The sequence below is a fragment of the Strigops habroptila genome, chromosome 4 (assembly GCF_004027225.2).
Source record: "Strigops habroptila isolate Jane chromosome 4, bStrHab1.2.pri, whole genome shotgun sequence".
Lineage (NCBI taxonomy): Eukaryota > Metazoa > Chordata > Aves > Psittaciformes > Psittacidae > Strigops > Strigops habroptila.
Window position 1 is genome coordinate 52619154 of NC_046358.1, and position 18325 is coordinate 52637478.

Sequence of the window (18325 nt, forward strand, 5' to 3'; positions counted from 1 at the left end):
TCTCGAGCTCCGCACGCCCCCGCCCCGCCCGCGCGTCACGTGCCGCGCTGCTCGCGGGGCGGTGCCGCGGAGCGGGGGCGGGCGTGAGGCAGCGCGTCGGGCCGCGGGGAGAGCGGGGAGCGGAGGCGGGGGGGGGAGCGGCGCTGCCCGCCCCTGGGTGTGCCCGGGGCGGGGCCGGGCCGGGTGCCTGCCGGGGGGTGCCTGCCGGGGGGTGCCTGCGGGAGGGGAGCCCGGCCCGGTACCGCCCCCGGGAGCAGTCGCTGCCACCCCCGTGGTTTCCTGTGTCCTGGCTCCCGGGCGGCGGCAGCTGTGGCGCTCGCGACCGGGGCTTTGGGAGCGCTGGTGCGGTGCGGCAGCCGGGAAGCGCTCGTTCCCTGGCGGAGCCCCGCTGTCGGCCCTCGGGCGCTCGGTGTGCTGGGCTTTCCGCGGGCAGCTCTGGCTGGGGGCTGAGGGGTGCTTTCGGGCTCTTACTTCGCGTGTCTGAGGGAAAGCAAGGTGGGTTTGTGGGTCTTCGTCAGGCTGGAGGCCGGCGGGCGGGCAGCCCGTGCTCAGGGCCGGGGCCGGGGCCGGGGCGGTTGTTGGCTGCGAGAGCAGAGTTCAAGGAAGGATTTAATATCCTAGCCTGGCTTTCTTTGATCGAGGTTATCTGCCGCCGTCCGTATGACTGTGTGTAAGGCAGGCACGGGGGTGACTTTCTGGACCAACTACTCGAATCCGGAACAAAACAGTTTGTTGTTTGTTGGATTTATTTTTTTTTTTTTTTGTCATCAGGGACGGTCTGGTCTTTACCTCTGGGGCGAAGTCGTTCTCAGATCCCATCATTTAAAATTTTAAGATGTTTTTGAGAATTTTGAAGAAATAGTTTTCAGTCTCTGTGGCTGAACGTGTATCTTCCCTTTTCCTAGTGCCTGCTAAGAGTCAAAGTTCACTTTTCTTCTAAGGAAGTGTAAGGTTTCACATGGTAGTGTTTCTGGGAGGCAGTTACTTAATTTATGGTACTGCAAACTGAACGTTATTTAGAAATCCAGAGGCTTGAGTATGAACTATATCAAGGTGAGTTTTTTTTTAAGCAACATACAGGCCTAAACTATAAAAATTCCTCAACAAGAGATTATTTTAAAGTATGTGCTCTTTAGGAAAAATATATGAGGTTGCAGCTTTGATAAGAGGGTGGAAACCAAGAATTAAATAGTTATCGATCTTCTATCCTGGAAAAGAGGTGCTGTGGAAAGGGTAGTTCATACATGTTTATGAGTAGTTGTATTAAAAATGCACAAATGCAGATAATTCTAAATTTGGTATCAATTGAGGAAAATACTCCTTAAATTTAGTTTTGGGGGAGAAGACGATGTGGGTATAAAATGCTAATGCTAGATGTTTTCCTTGAGAAAATGAGTTTCAAATCAAGTGTGTGTGTTGTGGGGGGAAGTGCATTTTGCCATAAACCAAGGCTTTTTCCATAGGTAGATAGAATTTGTTTCACAGGCGGATATAAATATATCTTAATAGCTGGAATTTAAGTATTTCCAAGGTTGGTTTCTGATAGGTTAAGTTTTCTGAAACGAACTTCCACAAAGACTCCTCATAAATGAAGCAGGAGTCTAATTTTGCAGCCCTTGGGCCTTTTTGGCAAACTGAAACCTGGTGTTCTTTGAAGGAGAAGACGTTCAGTGGTTTTTTTTAACACAGAAAAACAAATGTCGTGCTGAAAAATAGAACTTATCAAGGACTGACTTTATTTGTGGCAGGCACCGCTGAAAGCTGAAGCTGTAATACACCCATAAGCAAGTAGCACCGGTCGTGTACATCGATGGCCTCTGCGCCAATAATTCCAGACTCTTACAACCATGTGTTGGCAGAGCTTGAATGTTTGGATCCGTTGCTTTCTGCACTCAGGCTGGATTCTGGTCGTCTGAAGGTGAGTTTGTGGTGGGTGAGCTTTTTGGGGGGTGTGTGTTTTGGGTTTTTTTTTTCCTTGATTCAAATAATAACCTTATTTGGTTTATTATCTGATTAACCTACAGGAATCAGACCTGCCTACGAGAAATTTGGAGAGGGATTATTAAAGGGCATGTAGTGACAGGACGAGGGGGAATGGCTTTAAGCTGACAGAGGGGAGATTTACATTAGCTATTAGGAAGAAGTTCTTCCGTGTGAGGGTGCTGAGGCGCTGGCACAGGTTGCCCAGAGAAGCTGTGGCTGCCCCATCCCTGGCAGTGTTGAAGGCCAGCCTGGACGGAGCTTTGAGCAACCTGGTCTAGTGCGAGGTGTCCGTGCCCATGGCAGGGGGGTTGGAACGAGATGATCTTTACGGTCCCTTCCAACCCAAACCGTTCTGTAATTCTATGAATCATCTTGTCCTTTTTGTGTGTGTGCGTGCTAGCTTATGGAGGGGAAACTTTGGGAAGAAGAAGTGGTGAAGACAAAGGGTCTGTGTATGTGTTTTCTTAATGCAACTGTGGGTAATAATACAGCTTTACGCAGTTGCCGCCTTATACCGTTTGCTCCGGTAGTGGAGTGTGTTGTTTTAATATCTGACTGTGCTGCGTGTTTCAGGAGTGGTACACAGCTGGCAAACAATGAAGCCTTTAAAAATAACATAAAAATGCAAGAAAAAGATACTCTTATTAGTACTTACACGCAGCCGTGTTGTGCATTCTGGTTTTTATTCCTTCAGTGCACATGTATAGATGTATCAAAGAGATGGCTGGCTCTGGGCAGCTCAGGAGGAGGGCTGAACCTTATACAGAAAGATGGCTGGAAGCAAAGGCTTTTTCTCACTCATAAGGTAAGGGTAAAGAATTCTATACAAAAATTTCTGGGGAAAATGGGACTGGGAAAGAGACATTGATTCAAGTTAATTTTTATGAAGAGTCAGCAGGCATTTTCAGCTTGCTGAATTGCCCACATAAGGTGAAGTTTTGGACTGCTCCATTTAGGAAAGTTTGTGGCACTGGAGTGTATCCCCAGAGTGTGTGGTGTAATAGATTTCATTAGGTGTGAAAGAAATTACTTGGGGAGGGTCAGACCTTTATTTTTCAAATTCTTACTTCTAACAGCAGCAAGAAAGTTGCCTAAATATTTAAACCAGAGCAGGTCACCTGTAGATAACAACAATGTTTGGATGTCCAAACTATGAGCTACTTCCATAAGCAAAGAAAGGATAGACTGGCTTTTAAGGTTGGGAGCATCTCACTTTTAGTTCTGGCAAAACAACTTCCATAGGTGTGAGGACAGGAGACCGATTTCTGTGTTTTCCAAATCAGAGCATGAACTACAGTCATTCCTCTTGATGATGTTGTTGGCTGCCTCTTTCTAGAGCAAGCTCAGTGTTTGCAAACAAACTCTAAACTGCATCACAACAAAGTGGTAGCAGCTGTCGACATGAATCTGTTCTCTATCTTAAAGATGAAAGTTGCTTAGTGGTAAAGGCAGTGTAAGAAAAACTTCCAGCTGCACTTACTCCCATACTTGCTTTCAGGAGGGTGCCGTTTCCCGGGTTGCCTGTTGTTTGCATGATGAAGACTATGTTGCTGTTGCCACCAGGTGAGTGATATACTCACAAAACTGAATGCTGGATAAATATTTTGAAGTAGCTTCTAAGTTTCACATCTCACATCTGCTGAGAACTTAGAGGTGGGCAGAGAATTAACTGGTAGAAGCCCCTACAGAATAATTCTCTGCACAGACAGTTTGCTTAACTTTTTTTCTGGAATAATGGAATAATTGTTTCAGAGTAAGTATTTTTTCTGTAACAGAACATGTGTGGGAGAGCTAATGCATATGAAGTTATGATGATAAATTGCTCTTTTAGACCTTTCAGCATCAAAAGAAATATCTTGATTAACTTGGCAGAATGAGATCGGTAGTTAATGCCTCTTACATTGTTTAAAATCCATTTAAATGCTTGTTTTTCTGCATCCTCACTGGCAATTCCAGTAAACGTTAGAGTAGCCTTCCAAACAAAGCTGCTGATGCACTGTGATGTAAGGAAGGACACTTATTCTTCTTGAAAATTAAGAATGTGACACTTCTCAAAAGCATGCAGCCTCAAACACAACCAGCTCTGAGATGGTCTACTTTCCTTAGATTTTCTGTTTCTTTGGAATAATGCATCTTCATCACTGATAAAACATTAGAAGACTTAGTCTCAGATTTTATTTTCTTTTTTTAATTGTTGTAGCCAAGGTCTTGTAGTAGTCTGGGAGCTGAACCAGGAACGTCGTGGGAAGCCAGAGCGGATTTATGTTTCCTCTGAGCACAAGGGCAGAAAAGTCACAGCTCTGCGTTGGGATACAGCTGCTCTTCGTGTTTTTGTAGGAGATCATGTGGGAAAAGTATCAGCCATCAAGATTAACACATCGAAGCAAGGGAAGGTAAAATGTTTCATACTTTGTTTGAGAGGAAGAGGTTCACAGGGGATGATGTGTGGAATTTTTTTGTTTATTTTAGTAAAGCAGAACAGAGGAAGACTGCCAGCTGATAAATTTCTGGTAGCTTTGACTGTTGAGGTGAAGAATCAGTCTCTTGAGACAAATTACAGTAGTAATCCTGACCCATGAACTTCCTCACCTCCTCTTTTAGCTATTTTAGTAATGCAACATAAAAATACTTCCAAATGTACAGAATTAAAATCTGGAAGAGCTTCTTTCTCTTGGAGTTTGCAAGTATACACGTTCAGAGTCTTGATGTTTCTGAGCCTGCTGGGTTCCTTAGACTCCAACTACAGGTTCAGCTGTGTGTTACAGTGGAAGTAGGTGTGTTCCTCCAGGTCCTTTCTAGCCCTTATGAAAGATTTTGAGAGAAAGTTTGCTTAAAAGTAGCAAGACAACAGCATTTAAATAAGAGCAAAAAATTCAACTGTGAAAAGAGAAGGAAAAAAAGAGGAGAGAAGGGCACGGCTCACAGAATATGTCTGCTCAAGTCTGATTCTGGACCGTTGAATCTCTCATGTCACATACTTTGTCACTTTCCTAACAAAGAAAACAGCTTTAAGCTGTCAAAATGGTGACAGGTAGAAAATCTGCTAGAAGAGTGCAGTTCCCAGTAGATTCTTCTAAATAAGAAGTCTGCCTGTGACTTTGTTCTGCCACCCATGCAAACTGAGACACTTGTATAATAAATAGTATTCAGGTAATTCGCTGCAGGGCAATAGAGAAAGTGAGTTAATGTAAACCACTTAAATCCAGTGTAAGGTGTTTGGTTTTTTTGTATCAAGTAGTCAAGTCTGTCTCAATAAAACTGTTTGCTGTCTGAAAGTACCTGTGGGGAGAATTATGAGAATTTACAGAAGCACAAAGCTTACAAAAGCAAGAGTAAAACCCCTCTAAATGTTATAGAAAACACACTCTTTATAAAGTGTGTTTATTCTACACACTTTATTCTACAGGGAAGTGATCTTTTTTCTTAAACCTTCAGTAACAGTTTTGGGAAAAGGAGGATGTAGACTTGTATGCCTTGAGCATTGAAGCTTTGTTTTGTGAAGAGAGAAAAAGGGAACTGTTCTGTCTTATGCTGTGTATTCATAACATGCGTGAGTCTTTTCTGAATTTTGCAACTTAATGAAATAGTCTTTACTTTGAACCGACGACCAGTACATTTTCTTTCTTTTTTCTAACTGTAGGCTGCTGCTACTTTTGTGATGTTTCCTGTTCAGATTATAACCACTGTAGATTCTCGGGTTGTTCAGCTCGATTATTTGGATGGACGACTGCTCATATCTTCACTTACACGCACTTATTTGTGTGATACTGAGAGGCAAGTTACATTTTACTTGTAAAATATTGGACTTGACAGAATCACACAGTTTCTGAAGTGACCTCACTAGTCATCTAGAAATCATCTAGTCCAATTTTCTTGCTCACGGCACGGTTGGGTGGAATGGATAGATTGTGTAGGACTGTGTCTGGTTAGATTTTGAGCTTTTTCTTATGTTGAAATGGAATCTCCTGTCTTTCCATTTGCGTCCATTGCCTTTTGTCGTTTCACTGGGCACCACTGAGACTAGTCTGCCTCTGTCGTCTTTACTCCCCCATCAGGTATTTATACATGTGGGATCAGATGAGTTTCTCCCCCAAGCCTTCCCTGTTCCAGGCTGACCAGCCCAGCACTCTTCGCCTCTTTTAAGGCAGGCGCTGCAATCCCTTAATTGTCTTTGTGGCCCATCACTGGGCTTACTCCATTATGTCCCTGTCTCTCTTGTACTGGTGAGCCTGGAACTGGACCCAGCACTCCAGATACCTCACCAGTGCCAAGAAGAGGGGAAAGATCATTTCCATTGACCTGCTGGCAACACTCTTCCTAATGCAGCCCAGATTGGCTGCCTTTGCTAGAAGAGCACATTGCTGGCTTATGGTGAGCTGCTTGTTCACCAGGACCCCCAGGTCCTTTTCTGCAAGCTACTTTCCACCCAAGTGGCCTGTACTGGTGCCTGGGGTTCTTCTTCCTCTGGTGCAGGGCATTGTGTGTATCAATGTCTGTTTATCTAGCCTATGCTTCCTCCGTTTCTCTGTGAAAATGTTAGCAGGGGCAGTGACAAAAGCCGTACTGAAGTCAAGCTAAACAACATCCACTGCTCTCTTCTCATCTGTCAAGCCACTCATCATGTTGTAACATGATTTCCCCTTCATAAATCCATGCTCACCATTCATAATCACTGCCTTATCTTTCATGTGATTGGAAATGGTTTCTGGTGTTATTTGCACCATCACCTTCCCCACCACAAGGTTGACCAACTGGTTCTGCTGTTAAAAAAGCTTTTAATGATCTACGCATCCATTTAAACTAATGAATATTTCTGCTTTTTCTGTCTTTTATAAACTTCATGCAGGCTTTATAATATCAATGGCAGATTATTTTAAGCACCAAAACCAATTCACCAATTAGGATTTAGTATTTTGGTTCTTCAAGAAAAACATAAAATTAATTAAAGCCTTAACAAGTACATTTTTTTTCACTAGAGAGAAGTTCTGGAAAATTGGTAATAAAGAGAGAGATGGAGAATTTGGAGCATGTTTCTTCCCTGCTGGAAAAAACAGTGGGAATCAGCAGCCATTAATATATTGTGCTCGACCTGGCTCAAGGATGTGGGAGGTGAACTTTGATGGGGAAGTGCAAAGCACGCATCAGTTCAAGCAGCTGCTGTCATCACCACCCCTCCCTGTTGTTACTCTCAGGTAGAAACATGAGTGTTATCTGTGATAAACTTGGTTGAGATTTCTAGACTAGCTGAGAACTGCATTAATACTGAGAAAGTTAAATAAACTCCTAGTGCAGTCAAGTGTTAATCCTAGTTGTTATCTTAATACACTCTCCTCTAATAATAGAAGCCAGTAGTTATCAAAAATGACAAAACTTTGGTCCTGCAGGTATGTCTGTGTGACTACCACAGTGAATGCTGCTGTCATAAGACCATGTTTATTTAGCCAGCCTTGCATTTACAGGGTTAAGAATATTAAGAAAGTGATATTACTGTAGTTGTAACAGATAATAATTTTGCTTTACAGGCTGGATCCTCATTATACTAGTTCCAGCTGCTCTCCACAATCTTTATCTTTCCCAAAGCTGCTGTATCTGACGTGAGTATTTGTCAGCATAGGTTCCTGTTGATAAAGTAGAGTTAAAAATAGAAAAGTTCTATATTCTCCTAATTTATACTGCCAAGTTCATCTTTTTGCATAAGAATTTTCCAAGTATCAATGCTGAACAACCGTACCGCTTCTCGCTTGCTGTACTTGAGCCAATGCCGAATTAACTGGTGCACAGTTAAGTTTTGCTTTGCTTGCAGTGAGCACTGTGTGATGACCTGGACAGAAAGAGGCATTTATATTTTTCTTCCCCAAAGTGTTCAAGTCTTACTCTGGAGTGAAGTAAAAGGTAAACTTTAAGAATCTTTGCTTTGTAATATTGTCTGTTAAGTTTGTCACTTCTGAAGTCCTTGCCTAATATGGAGCCTTTTCAAGCTTAATTTTTGTAGCTGGATTGTAGAACATTGATCAGAAAACTTTTTCGTTGTCATTTGTCAGGTATATCCTTCAATATTAACTCTTTCCCTGCCTCTACTAGCCATCCCCTTCCTCCATACTTCTGAAAATATGCTTGAGAAACAAAATGTGGTGTAGAGTGCATCTTAAAATACAATAATCAAATAGTGAGAGGTGGTAACCTGCAGTATCCTTTCCTTGTTTGTGTTTATTCAGATTGTCCCGGTTTTGGCTGGGTTAGAGTTAATTTTCTTCCTAGTAGCTGTGCAGTGCTGTAGTTTCAATTTAGTGTGAGGACAATGCTGATAAAACACAGACGTTTTACTTGTTGCTCAGTAGCACTTACCCTGATCAAGGACTTTTCAGTCTCATGCTCTGCCAGTAAGGAGGGGCACAAGAAGGGAGAGGGAGCAGAGACAGGACACCTGGCCCAAACTAGCCAAAGGGGATTCCATACTACAGCACGTCATGCCCCGTATATAAACTGTCATATATACTGACTGGGTGGAGTCACCTGGAAGGCCCAGATGGCTGCTCTGGTTGGGCTGGATATCAGTTGGCAGGTGGTGAGCAATTGTGTTGTGCATCACTGCTGTTTATTGGTTTTTTTCCCTTTCCCTTTTTAGTTTTATATTCTCTTTCCTTGTATTTCCCATATCATTATTATCATTACTAGTAGTAGTATTATTATATTGTAGTTTAGTTATTGGACTGTTCTGATCTCAACCTGTGGGAGTTACATTCTTTCAGTTCTGCTCCCCATCCTGCCTCAGGGGGTGAGCAAGCGGCTGCATGGTTCTGAGTTACCAGCTGGGCTTAAACCATGACACAGGTTTATTGTCAGGTATCCTGTGAAGGATAATCTGGCTGCTGAAAGCTTAAACCCTGTTTTTTTTTTTTCTAACACCTGTCTAAACCAGAACCAGAGAATGTACTTATTTGGCAGATGAGTGAACCCTCAAAAACGGTTTTGTGTGTATGGGTATAGACATAGTCCTAGAATGGTTTGTCATTGTCTGTCAGTCTTTTCCTTCCCCTTCTCTCCAGTCCATTTGGTGTTAAGTTTCCAATGCCTTTGTCATGGAACATTTGCATATAACGTAACTATTTCATTTGGAAACTGCTGAAAAGTCAAAGCATTTTTCTACTAGCAAATGTTTTCCTTCCATTTCAAAGCTAACAATGATGTATTTCTCATCTTTATCAGTCTCGGGTTTTTCGTCCTCCTTCAGAGGAAAAGGGAGCTTTTCAGTAACTTCAGTGTGCTTTTTGAATGCTTTCTAGAAATGCTTTCTAGAAGTGCATCTCTGCAAAGCTTTGATACTTTGACTGTGTAGTCATTAGATGCTAGCTTAGCACTCTTCAATGTTTGTTTTTCCCCATGCCACTTATGCTGCAGTGTGTTAGGCTTTTGTACGCATTTACAGTCAGATGGGAAATACCTTTTCACATTCTTTCAGGAACAGAAAGGAATTTTGACTCATGATTTCAGTCCTTTAGATATGTCTCTGCATCTGGTTTTGCAGATATTCAGGATATTGCAGTTTACAAAAGTGAGTTGTTCTGTCTGCATACAAATGGAAAAGTTGTTCATCTCTCCCTTCTGCTGGTAGACCGCTGCATAGACCGTCTAATGAGAAGAGGGTTCTGGACCCTTGCTGCCAGGGTCTGTTGTCTCTTCCAAAATGCAATTATTTCTTGCAGGGTAAGTACATACCTCTTTTTAAATGTGCAGTGCAATTTCACTCTGTTTCCTGTCACCGTTTTCCTTTGAGTTCCATAGGTTTCTGAGATTAATTTTTTTGAGCTTTTAAAAAGTATTCCAAACATTATACTTTTGGGATGAAACTTAGCCTGCATGGATGGTGCCTTTTGCTTTTCACATGTACATTAGAAATAATAATATTTCTATTTCACTGTGTACTTCTAGGCAAGAAAAAATTTGCCTTTAGACAAGCTGGAGCACTTAAAGTCTCAGCTGGATGCCTCAACCCAACAAGATCTTACTGTGCAAGTGGAAGAACTGATTTCAAAGTTGGAACCTGTAGATTCTGCATGCAGCAGTAGAAGGAGCAGTATTTCATCTCATGTATGTATATAGGTAGTGCCAAATATGTTACCTGCAGATTTTATCTTTATGGCTTAAAATCACTTTGAAGTTGAGGCTTTCATTTTTACCATGTCTACTATAGCTGATAATGCTATTTTCTAAAATTAGGTGGGGTAGAGAGGTATGAAATACTACTGCTTGCATTCTTTAGGCTCTCAGATCACTGCCTTTTTTCCATGTTATTTTGTGGCTAATGGTTGAGATGTAGACAAAGATTGATCAAAGGCGGCATTCTCCACAGCTGAGGTTACTGTCCTAACGTGCTTCAGTAAAGGTCATCTTGACTGTAACTGTAGTTTTCTGTGGTGAAAACTGAATGTCCGAATGGTCAGAACAATCCTAGCCCTATTTAAAAACATTGTCTCACTCTATGAAGCTTAACCAGAAGACTCTAAGGAAAAAAAATCAAAGCATATTTCTAATGTTCTTTTACATGTACAGCTGTTTGGGTTTTGTCTTAGCTTCTCAGCAGCTTTTCAAGAAAAAGGAAATCTTTCATAGTTAATACAGTATCAGTTGCTGCTTTCACTTTAACAGTGAAAAGTTAACTTTACTTTGGGTTTTTTTAACTTTACTTTTTAATGTAAATTCTATCTTGATGTGGTAGACAGGTTTGTTTCATTAGCAGATGGGAAAAGTAAACCACATAAACTGATCATGAGTGAAAGAATGCGTGTGTGTCCTGGAACTAAAGTTTAGCAGGGTCTAAAGGTAAGTGTGCTCTCTGGGTATGGTTAACAAGCAAGAAGGAATATGGACTCTTGGGTACACAGGTGCAAAGGGGTGAAGTGACAATCTTGGATGCAGGACTAAAGCAGAGATGATTTTACCTTGTACTGAGTACACCAGTTGTTTGCAGGCTGTTTTCCTAAAAGCAGTTGCAACATACACATCTTTATAAAGTCACTGGACTGCACACTTATTGCCACCCGTGTACTTTTCCATTCTGCATATGTCAAAAATACGCTGTTATATAGGGCTTTTCCAGACAGTGAATTGTGAAGTGCTGTGAGGTTATTTGTGTGGGTATGGTTGGTTGAGTTCATTGCAGGACGTTTAACAAGGAAGTCAACTCGTGCAACATCTAACTCCTCTCCCTTGTCTGACAGGAAAGTTTTAGTGTCTTAGATTCTGGAATATATCGTGTTATCAGTCGAAGAGGCAGTCAGTCAGATGAAGATTCAAATTCTCTCCACAGTCAAACATTCTCAGAAGATGAGAGACTTAAAGAATTTCCTGCACACCATGAAGATGAGCAAGTAGAACTTGGTAATGTTTCTTAATGAAAATGATGTTATTTGGATGCAATTTCTGTTTAGTTTATAATAATTTGGTTGGGTTGGCTCTGTGTTCTTATTTTCCACTATCAAGATATCCATGATTTAAATCCTCTAATTTGATCAATGGGAACAGTCACCTCACCTTCCAGTCAAACTCCTTCTTGAACCATTGGGGTGAAATGCTGGCTCCACAAAAATCTAAGCTTAAAAAGAAACAAAACCCAGAGAAACAAGACAAAAAGATCCAGAGGGCTTTTACCAAGCTAGGACTTCACTCAAATTCCACCCTCCCAACCACACTCAATGTGCAATTCATCATTAATGCTAAGATTCTCTCAGCAGACTATGTCAGTGTTAACTGGGCTTTGATTGAGGTTTTTTGCTGCTGCTATCCTTACAGTAATATTTGTACCAGGAAAGAATTCCTGAATCTTGGCTCTGGCTTTATATTTCTTCAGGAAAAACAGTAGGCTTAATGTGCTCTTAACTTTATTCCAAGGTTTCATTTGCACAGGGGATCATCTCTTACATGTGTTGAAGGGATTATAGAATGTTAATAACTAACATTTAGACCATCCAGGGAGCTTTTTTTTTTTTTTTTTTTAATTTCCTAACAAATATCTGTCACTGGATGAAAGCTAAAGAGACACTAATGGTCTTGTTCTCTGCTGTGGCTGGGATTGGGAGGGGATGCAGAAACCCAGCATGATGAGTAGCTGGCTTAGTTCCAGGTATGGTAGAGAGGCTTTCCAATAAAAAGGCTGCTTTTTAGCTTCTGCAGAGAGTAGATGGCAGTTGAGGATGGAGAGAATTTGGATGCTTTGTCGGGGAAAACTGCATTGGGGAGGGAGAGCATAGAAATTAGTATTTACTTCCCTATTTCTTAGTAGTGTTGTCCCACTGACTAAGCTGCATGCTGTTTGTAGCACTTACTTTTACATGTGCCTCTTTACTTACATCACCATAAAACCAAGAAAACTTGGAAGGACGTGTATAATTTCCAGTATGAAAACTAAAATGAAGGGATGCAGTTTTTGAATGAAGATCAAAAGTTCTATCTGTTAAACAAGAGACAACAAATTTGCTGAAACTTATTTCAGAGTATAGAAGGCCTAGATGCTTCTTGAAGCACGTGTACTTGAATTGATATTTAAGAAAATGGGTTTAGTGTTTCCCTGCTCACATTTACGTAAGATGTCATAAGGTTTTAGGTTTCTAATCTGCATAATGAACAAAAGCAGCCTTATATACAAGCAATCATATAATCACTTGTGACCTTTAGGCACTATCTAGAATTTCTGTAACTGCAGAGCATCTTTTCCTCTCAACAGTGCAGGTAGTGCTGACTGTTGCAAAATGCAATGTCATCCTTACTTAAAAGGATCCTTTTTTTCTTTTTTACATGACTTAAAGATACAGTGTGTGTTTGTAGCAGGAAACGATTACTCAAAACACATTGTAGATACTGCTAGGGATATAAGAGAGAAAAGGCAATAGTCAGTGATTTTGTATTTCCTGTGGTTCTTATCAAAAGCCAGAGAGCTATGGGCTCAATTACATATTTAAGTCTGTTCAGATAAAAGGGTGATTTATATCTTAACCATGGCTTATATGTGTCTGTATGCTCATGTGTGATTTAGGTTTTAGGAAATCATACAATGTAAATTTATGTATGCCATACTTCATTTTCCTAGGTGTTTAAATAACTGGCAGTAGGTTAAATCGAGATTTTGTCACCTAAATGAACTGTAAATCTACTTGTAGAAGATCATTTTCATACAGTTGTTGATCATCATTTGCCTTGTTATAGAGCCAAAAGACTGTTAACAAAGCAGACTTACTAGGTCCAAAGTCAGTAATAAAATGGCCCTTGAAACCAAGTAGCACTTTTCTGGCTTCACACGTTCCTGAGTATTAAATAGGAAAAAATCGTATGCAGGTTATCCATTTATGAATTAGTGACTTGCAGTTTGTTTCACTGTTCCATTTTTGTCAGGTCATGACTCTTTATTTCACTTCCATTTGTTAGACAACGTATCTCATACATCTGTGGCGGTTGAGGCTGACCGGAATGAGACATTTCTCCCATTCAGTATTCCTTTGTCATTTCGTTCCCCATCTCCTCTCGTCTCTCTCCAAGCTGTCAAAGAAAGGTAAAACTTGCAGCAGGTTCACTCATCCATTACATCTTTCCCTTTTCTGTCCTCTGAATTTGTAGCGTTGTCTGGTTTAGTTCATGCTACGTTCTGCAAAAACATAACATCTGAACTGAAAGACTGGGGATGCAGTCAAGTTTGCTAGACAGTTCAGAGCTTCCCTCTTGACTCTAATGAAGATGAACTGCTGTTAACTTCAGTGGACCCAAGATTTCAACCTCAGTTTTGAAATGGCTGAGGATGCTTAAGTGACCAAGAATGCTTAACATTGCCCTGTAAACTGTGGTTGTGGTTTGTCTTCAAAGCAAACTTAATGAATGTTGGTTTGGGATTTTGCTTTTCTGGTACTTAGATTTCTTATGAATGAGTGCAGGCTTCTAATATTGTTTGGGGACAAACATTAAAATATTGAAAGCATGCTAGATGTTGCTAAAACACAGTTGCAAAGTATAGCCCATGGTCTGCTGTCTCCCCATACACACCTTTCAGTGAATCTAAACAATTTCCCGAGTATTCCTGGAATAATGGTAGCTTATGCCCAGTGCAAGTAAATACGGTAATGTCTGTTCTATGCAGAAATCAAATTGCTGTTCTAAAACCTGCTGTAAAAACCAGGGACACGGGGACACACACACACACACACGTAAAGGAGATGGTGTTAAATACATAACTTAAAAATAAAAAAAAAAAAAAAGATGTATGTTAGTTTCTTAGGTAAAATGTTGCTGGCCCATAATGATGGTGTGAAAAGTTGCGTAGCCCTCCCTTAATAACTTAGGTATGTGAATCATGTCCCCCAACAGAAGATTGTAGCTGATATCAATAGTGTGAGGATCTCAGAATAACCTTGTTTTGAATGTTTTGAATTCTTTTTAAACTGTAAGCAAATTTTTGGACTTTACTTGTAATAAGTGTTTCTGTTAATAATAACTAAATATTTGAGTATTTACTGTATTCAATTTATAATTAAATACGTTACTATCACACTTAAAATTAATGTTTAAGTTTACCTTTAATCCTGCTATACATTAAAGTCCAATCGTTTTGCACTCTTCTGCGGGAGCCTTCAACTTTTGCTATACTTCTGTGTAGTAAAAGATGTCATATGCTCTGGCAAGCAAGTAAAGGGTTGCTTTTTTTCTTTTTTCTTGATGCTTTTAAAGTAGTTCTTGGCCAGAAAGCAAGAAGCTGATTTTTATGATCAACTGTGGATAACATAGTTCTCTTCATGGCAGTGTTAGAAATAATTAGGTTTTGGTATGTTTACTGGGCTTCCCCTTGAAAAACATATGTGAAGGGCTAGGGACTGATGATGTGAAAAGGACATTTTTAGTGAGCTTTGTAATCTGAAGAATTAATTTGGAGTATTGTAAAACTGTTTCTTACTCTCAAGAGGGACATAATTTCCTAATGATGCTTTCTGTTTATAAGCGTTAAAATGCACCATGGCTGACCTGCACTTACTTGCGTTCAAGTACATGTCCTGATATAAGCACTAATGTTAATATGTGATCCTGTTTCTCCAACAGCAAAAAACCCCAAGTCTTCAATACTGCAGGTTTTTATTCTGTGCTGAAAGTATGGACCATGACTGAAGTAAGAATTTTGAGCAGCTTATTAGTGAGTTTTGTTCTTGTTGGTCATCGGTGCTCTCAACCTTTTCTCAAGAATTCTTCAGATTATAAAGTTTTCTGAAATCATGGTCTGAATGGAAAGAAAATGATTTGTTCATGTTTGAACTTCCAATTTTAAATGTTTGAACTTCTGACTCCTAGTGTTTCCAGCTTTGTACGCAAAACTACTGAAAAGATTGGCACACTTCATATAAGCCCTGATGCTAGGGGGAGGCAAGAAGCCAAGGATGATGAGCAGCTGCAGGAGTTGAATGTTAATCTGGTAGCACCTCCTCAGGAAGAGAAAGAGTGAGTGCAAAAGTTACCTTTTCTTAGCAATTGCATTTGCTGAATGTTCTGAGGATAGCAGAAAAAACATTGTTTCAGGTAGAACAAGGAGTTGTCTTCATTACTATGGTGGGTTTGACTGGTTCTCCCTGACTCCTTTCCTAGAAGCGGATTAGGCAATGAACACTTCTGAGTGGTGGAGCACACAGTCTCCACCGTACTGTAATGACCAAAGAGCATGAACATAGCGTATTCAGCAGTTCTTATGTAGTGTATCTGTGATGCTAGTTATAGTTACGGGCATGAGTCCAGCACTTCATTTCCTGTCCTTTCTGAGTAGGGGGTAAACACTTTTAGCTCCCTGAAAACATCTTTCTATTTTATTTTTTGTTCGTGTGGCTTATGTTTGTTGGTTGGGTTTTGTTTTGTGTGGGTTGGGTTGTTGTTGGTTGGGTTTTATTTGTATTTAATAATGGTAGCTTTAAAATGCTGAACTTCTTTAATGGTTGTCTAATTCATACAAAGCTAAGTTATTTCATATTCCAATGTTCTGCTAATTTACCATGTTGGACTGATTTTGATATAGTGGCATGATACTGATTTTTATTCAGTACCTGCAGAAATCTACTGTAGAGCAGAAGCCATTATAGAAGGCGGCTACAAAAACAGTATTATAGGTTTGCTCTTCATGCCCATTCCTAATTTCTGTTGAGCTGTTCCTTCTTTAGAAATGAAAGTGGTTTGGGTTTGGGCTTTTTTGGTGGTGTGTGGTTTTTTGGGTTTTTTTGTTTGTTTTTTTTGGTTTTTTTTTTAATGAAGGAATTCATATTGTTTCCTCACAAACTTAAGGAAATTTGTGAGGAAATTCGTCATTTAAATATTAAAGATAATCATAGAATCATAGAATGGTTTGGGTTGGAAGGGACCTTAAAGATCATCTAGTTCCAACCCACCCCACCCCCCCCCCCCACATGGGCATGGTGGGGTTGGAACTAGACCAGGTTGCTCAAAGTCCCATTCAACCTGGCGTTGAACACTGCCAGGGATGGGGCAGCCACAGCTTCTCTGGGCAACCTGTGTCAGTGTCTCACCACCTTATAGTAAAGAATTTCTTCATAATGTCTAATCTAAATCTACCTTCTAATACTTCAGATAAGACTGAAATAAATGTGTTTTTTCTAGGTTAGAACCACAGAGCTGCCAACTTCCAGAGGAGGACCATCTAAGAGATCTCAAGGCTGCAACAGCAGAAGCTATGTAAGCAGGGAGACCTTTTAGTGTATAGATACTGGGATTTGTTAGAAAAATTATTATCTTTTTTTTTTCTTAATTCATTACATACATGTAAGAGTAATGCTCTTAGTGTCTATTAACGTGATTTGAAATGATCTCATTTGGTTAATGATTTGTTTCCCCCGTTTAAAGCTAAGCAAAACCCACTAAGGGCTTATTTAGACACTCTAACATTACCTTTTTGTCCTAACTACAAGCACAGTTTAAAAAAAACCTGAACCAAACCCATGTAACAAACAAAAATCCATTCTGAAAGAAATCTTGGGGAACTCGGAATGTACTAAGATCAAATGTAGACAGCATGAGGAGCTTAAATTCTGTTTGATGCACTCAAACCCACAAAAACCCAACCGACTAAGTCAAGTTTAGGAGTATACTTTGAGTTACACAAAACATACATAATACTTCACTTGTGGCATCTTATAACTGTTAAGCAAATTAGCAAACTTCTTTTTTATGCTGCAGAGCCAAACTCCAGGATCCCCTGGTTTTGTTAGAACCACAGTGTATGAGAAGGGTTTTACAGGAATGGCTTGTCTGTCTAGAAGCGAAGTTTGGCAGCAAAGAGCATTCTGCTTCCTCTGTCGAGAACTGCAAGACTGCGTGTGCTGAAGAACAGAGTGCAGTTCTGGAAGAAAACCTACGACTAGGTCCAACTGATGGAGACCCAGAAGACAAAGAACGGAGCAGTATCTTGGAAGACTACACTGAAAAGGGAAATACTGAAGAAACCTGTGTAAGCAAGGCCATGTGTGAAAATAGTACTGATTTGAAGGGACCTTTGGACTGCGTCTTTCAAGTGTCTCCTCCATGTGTCATAGAACCGGATGTTCAGAAAGATCTTGTTGAGTTGACAACACTGTGTTTTGAGATGTGTGTGTTTTCTTTTGGAAGTGGTGATGCTGAGGAAAGCTCTGATGGAAGTCTGCCACTAGCAGCTTCGTGGACCTTGGCTTGTAGATTTATGCGAAGCTACTTCTTTCTTTTGGATTTAAAAAGACTAAAGCAATGTATTATAACCATGCATGCAAACAGTCCTAATGTATGGGAAACATACATCACAGGCTTGAAAGGTAACTAATGACAATTTTATTACTGGTAAACTGAAAGTAAGACTGCTTAGGAGAAAAAAGCAAAAAGCTTGAAGACACTCCCATTTGTGTCTGCAAATTTTCCTTCTGCAGGTGTAGGGTGGGAGGGGGAGGATGGTTGGTGTGTGAGAGGTTTTGTTTCATTTTTGGTTTATTCAGTTAGCCGTTTTTCCCCCAAAGGCTAACTTACAAAGAACTGCTGTTCGTCCTCTCCCCCCATTTTGCAATTTTGAACCTTGTAATTAATATGGAGCTTGTTGGTTGAATGCTGTAGTGATTACAGACCAGACCTATTTAAAAACAAATGTGCTTCAAAGAGCAAAGCATCTAAATTAGAATCAGATGTCTGTAGAAACAAGGAAAAAGCGAGGGGAGCGGCTTTGGTGTTTGCACTGGAAACAGAAGATTCTTCAGCTTCTAGAGAAATGCAGTTAAACAAAACTGAATGGAGTAGATGGTTCTGTGCAAATGAGTGCCTTGTGATCACTTCAGACTTCCTCTGTCCACAGAAA

General features: G+C 40.5%; 1 protein-coding gene and 1 long non-coding RNA gene across 14 annotated transcripts in view; one reads left to right on the forward strand and one right to left on the reverse strand.

Moving 5' to 3' along the window:
- The window catches only part of HPS5 (HPS5 biogenesis of lysosomal organelles complex 2 subunit 2), a 26604-nt gene continuing 8279 nt past the window's right edge, over positions 1 to 18325 (forward strand). For 3 of the 12 annotated variants that reach the window (XR_003991038.1, XR_003991039.1, XR_004389897.1), the window contains exons 1-15: positions 1080 to 1918; positions 2678 to 2788; positions 3482 to 3546; positions 4184 to 4376; positions 5624 to 5757; positions 6960 to 7175; positions 7506 to 7577; positions 7787 to 7875; positions 9509 to 9687; positions 9913 to 10071; positions 11202 to 11361; positions 13402 to 13525; positions 15304 to 15450; positions 16612 to 16686; positions 17188 to 17795. Coding sequence is in view for 7 of the 12 variants with exons in the window: in XM_030483444.1 (XP_030339304.1) it covers positions 1811 to 1918; positions 2678 to 2788; positions 3482 to 3546; positions 4184 to 4376; positions 5624 to 5757; positions 6960 to 7175; positions 7506 to 7577; positions 7787 to 7875; positions 9509 to 9687; positions 9913 to 10071; positions 11202 to 11361; positions 13402 to 13525; positions 15304 to 15450; positions 16612 to 16686; positions 17188 to 17795 (2440 nt within the window). In the remaining 5 variants the exon portion in view is untranslated. Of the gene's footprint in view, positions 499 to 543; positions 1054 to 1079; positions 1919 to 2677; positions 2789 to 3481; positions 3547 to 4183; positions 5134 to 5623; positions 5758 to 6959; positions 7176 to 7505; positions 7578 to 7786; positions 7876 to 9508; positions 9688 to 9912; positions 10072 to 11201; positions 11362 to 13401; positions 13526 to 15303; positions 15451 to 16611; positions 16687 to 17187; positions 17796 to 18325 lie in introns of those variants that run through there. The other 9 variants (XR_003991035.1, XR_003991036.1, XM_030483444.1 and 6 more) reach the window with 8 other exon arrangements.
- LOC115606870 overlaps positions 11748 to 18325 on the reverse strand; it is a 19535-nt gene continuing 12957 nt past the window's right edge. Inside the window, exons 2-3 of one of the 2 annotated variants that reach the window (XR_003991041.1) lie at positions 15468 to 15590; positions 11748 to 13512 (exon numbers count right to left, since the gene is read on the reverse strand). This is a non-coding gene — a long non-coding RNA (uncharacterized LOC115606870). The remainder of the gene's footprint in view (positions 13513 to 15467; positions 15591 to 18325) is intronic. The other variant, XR_003991040.1, reaches the window with a different exon arrangement.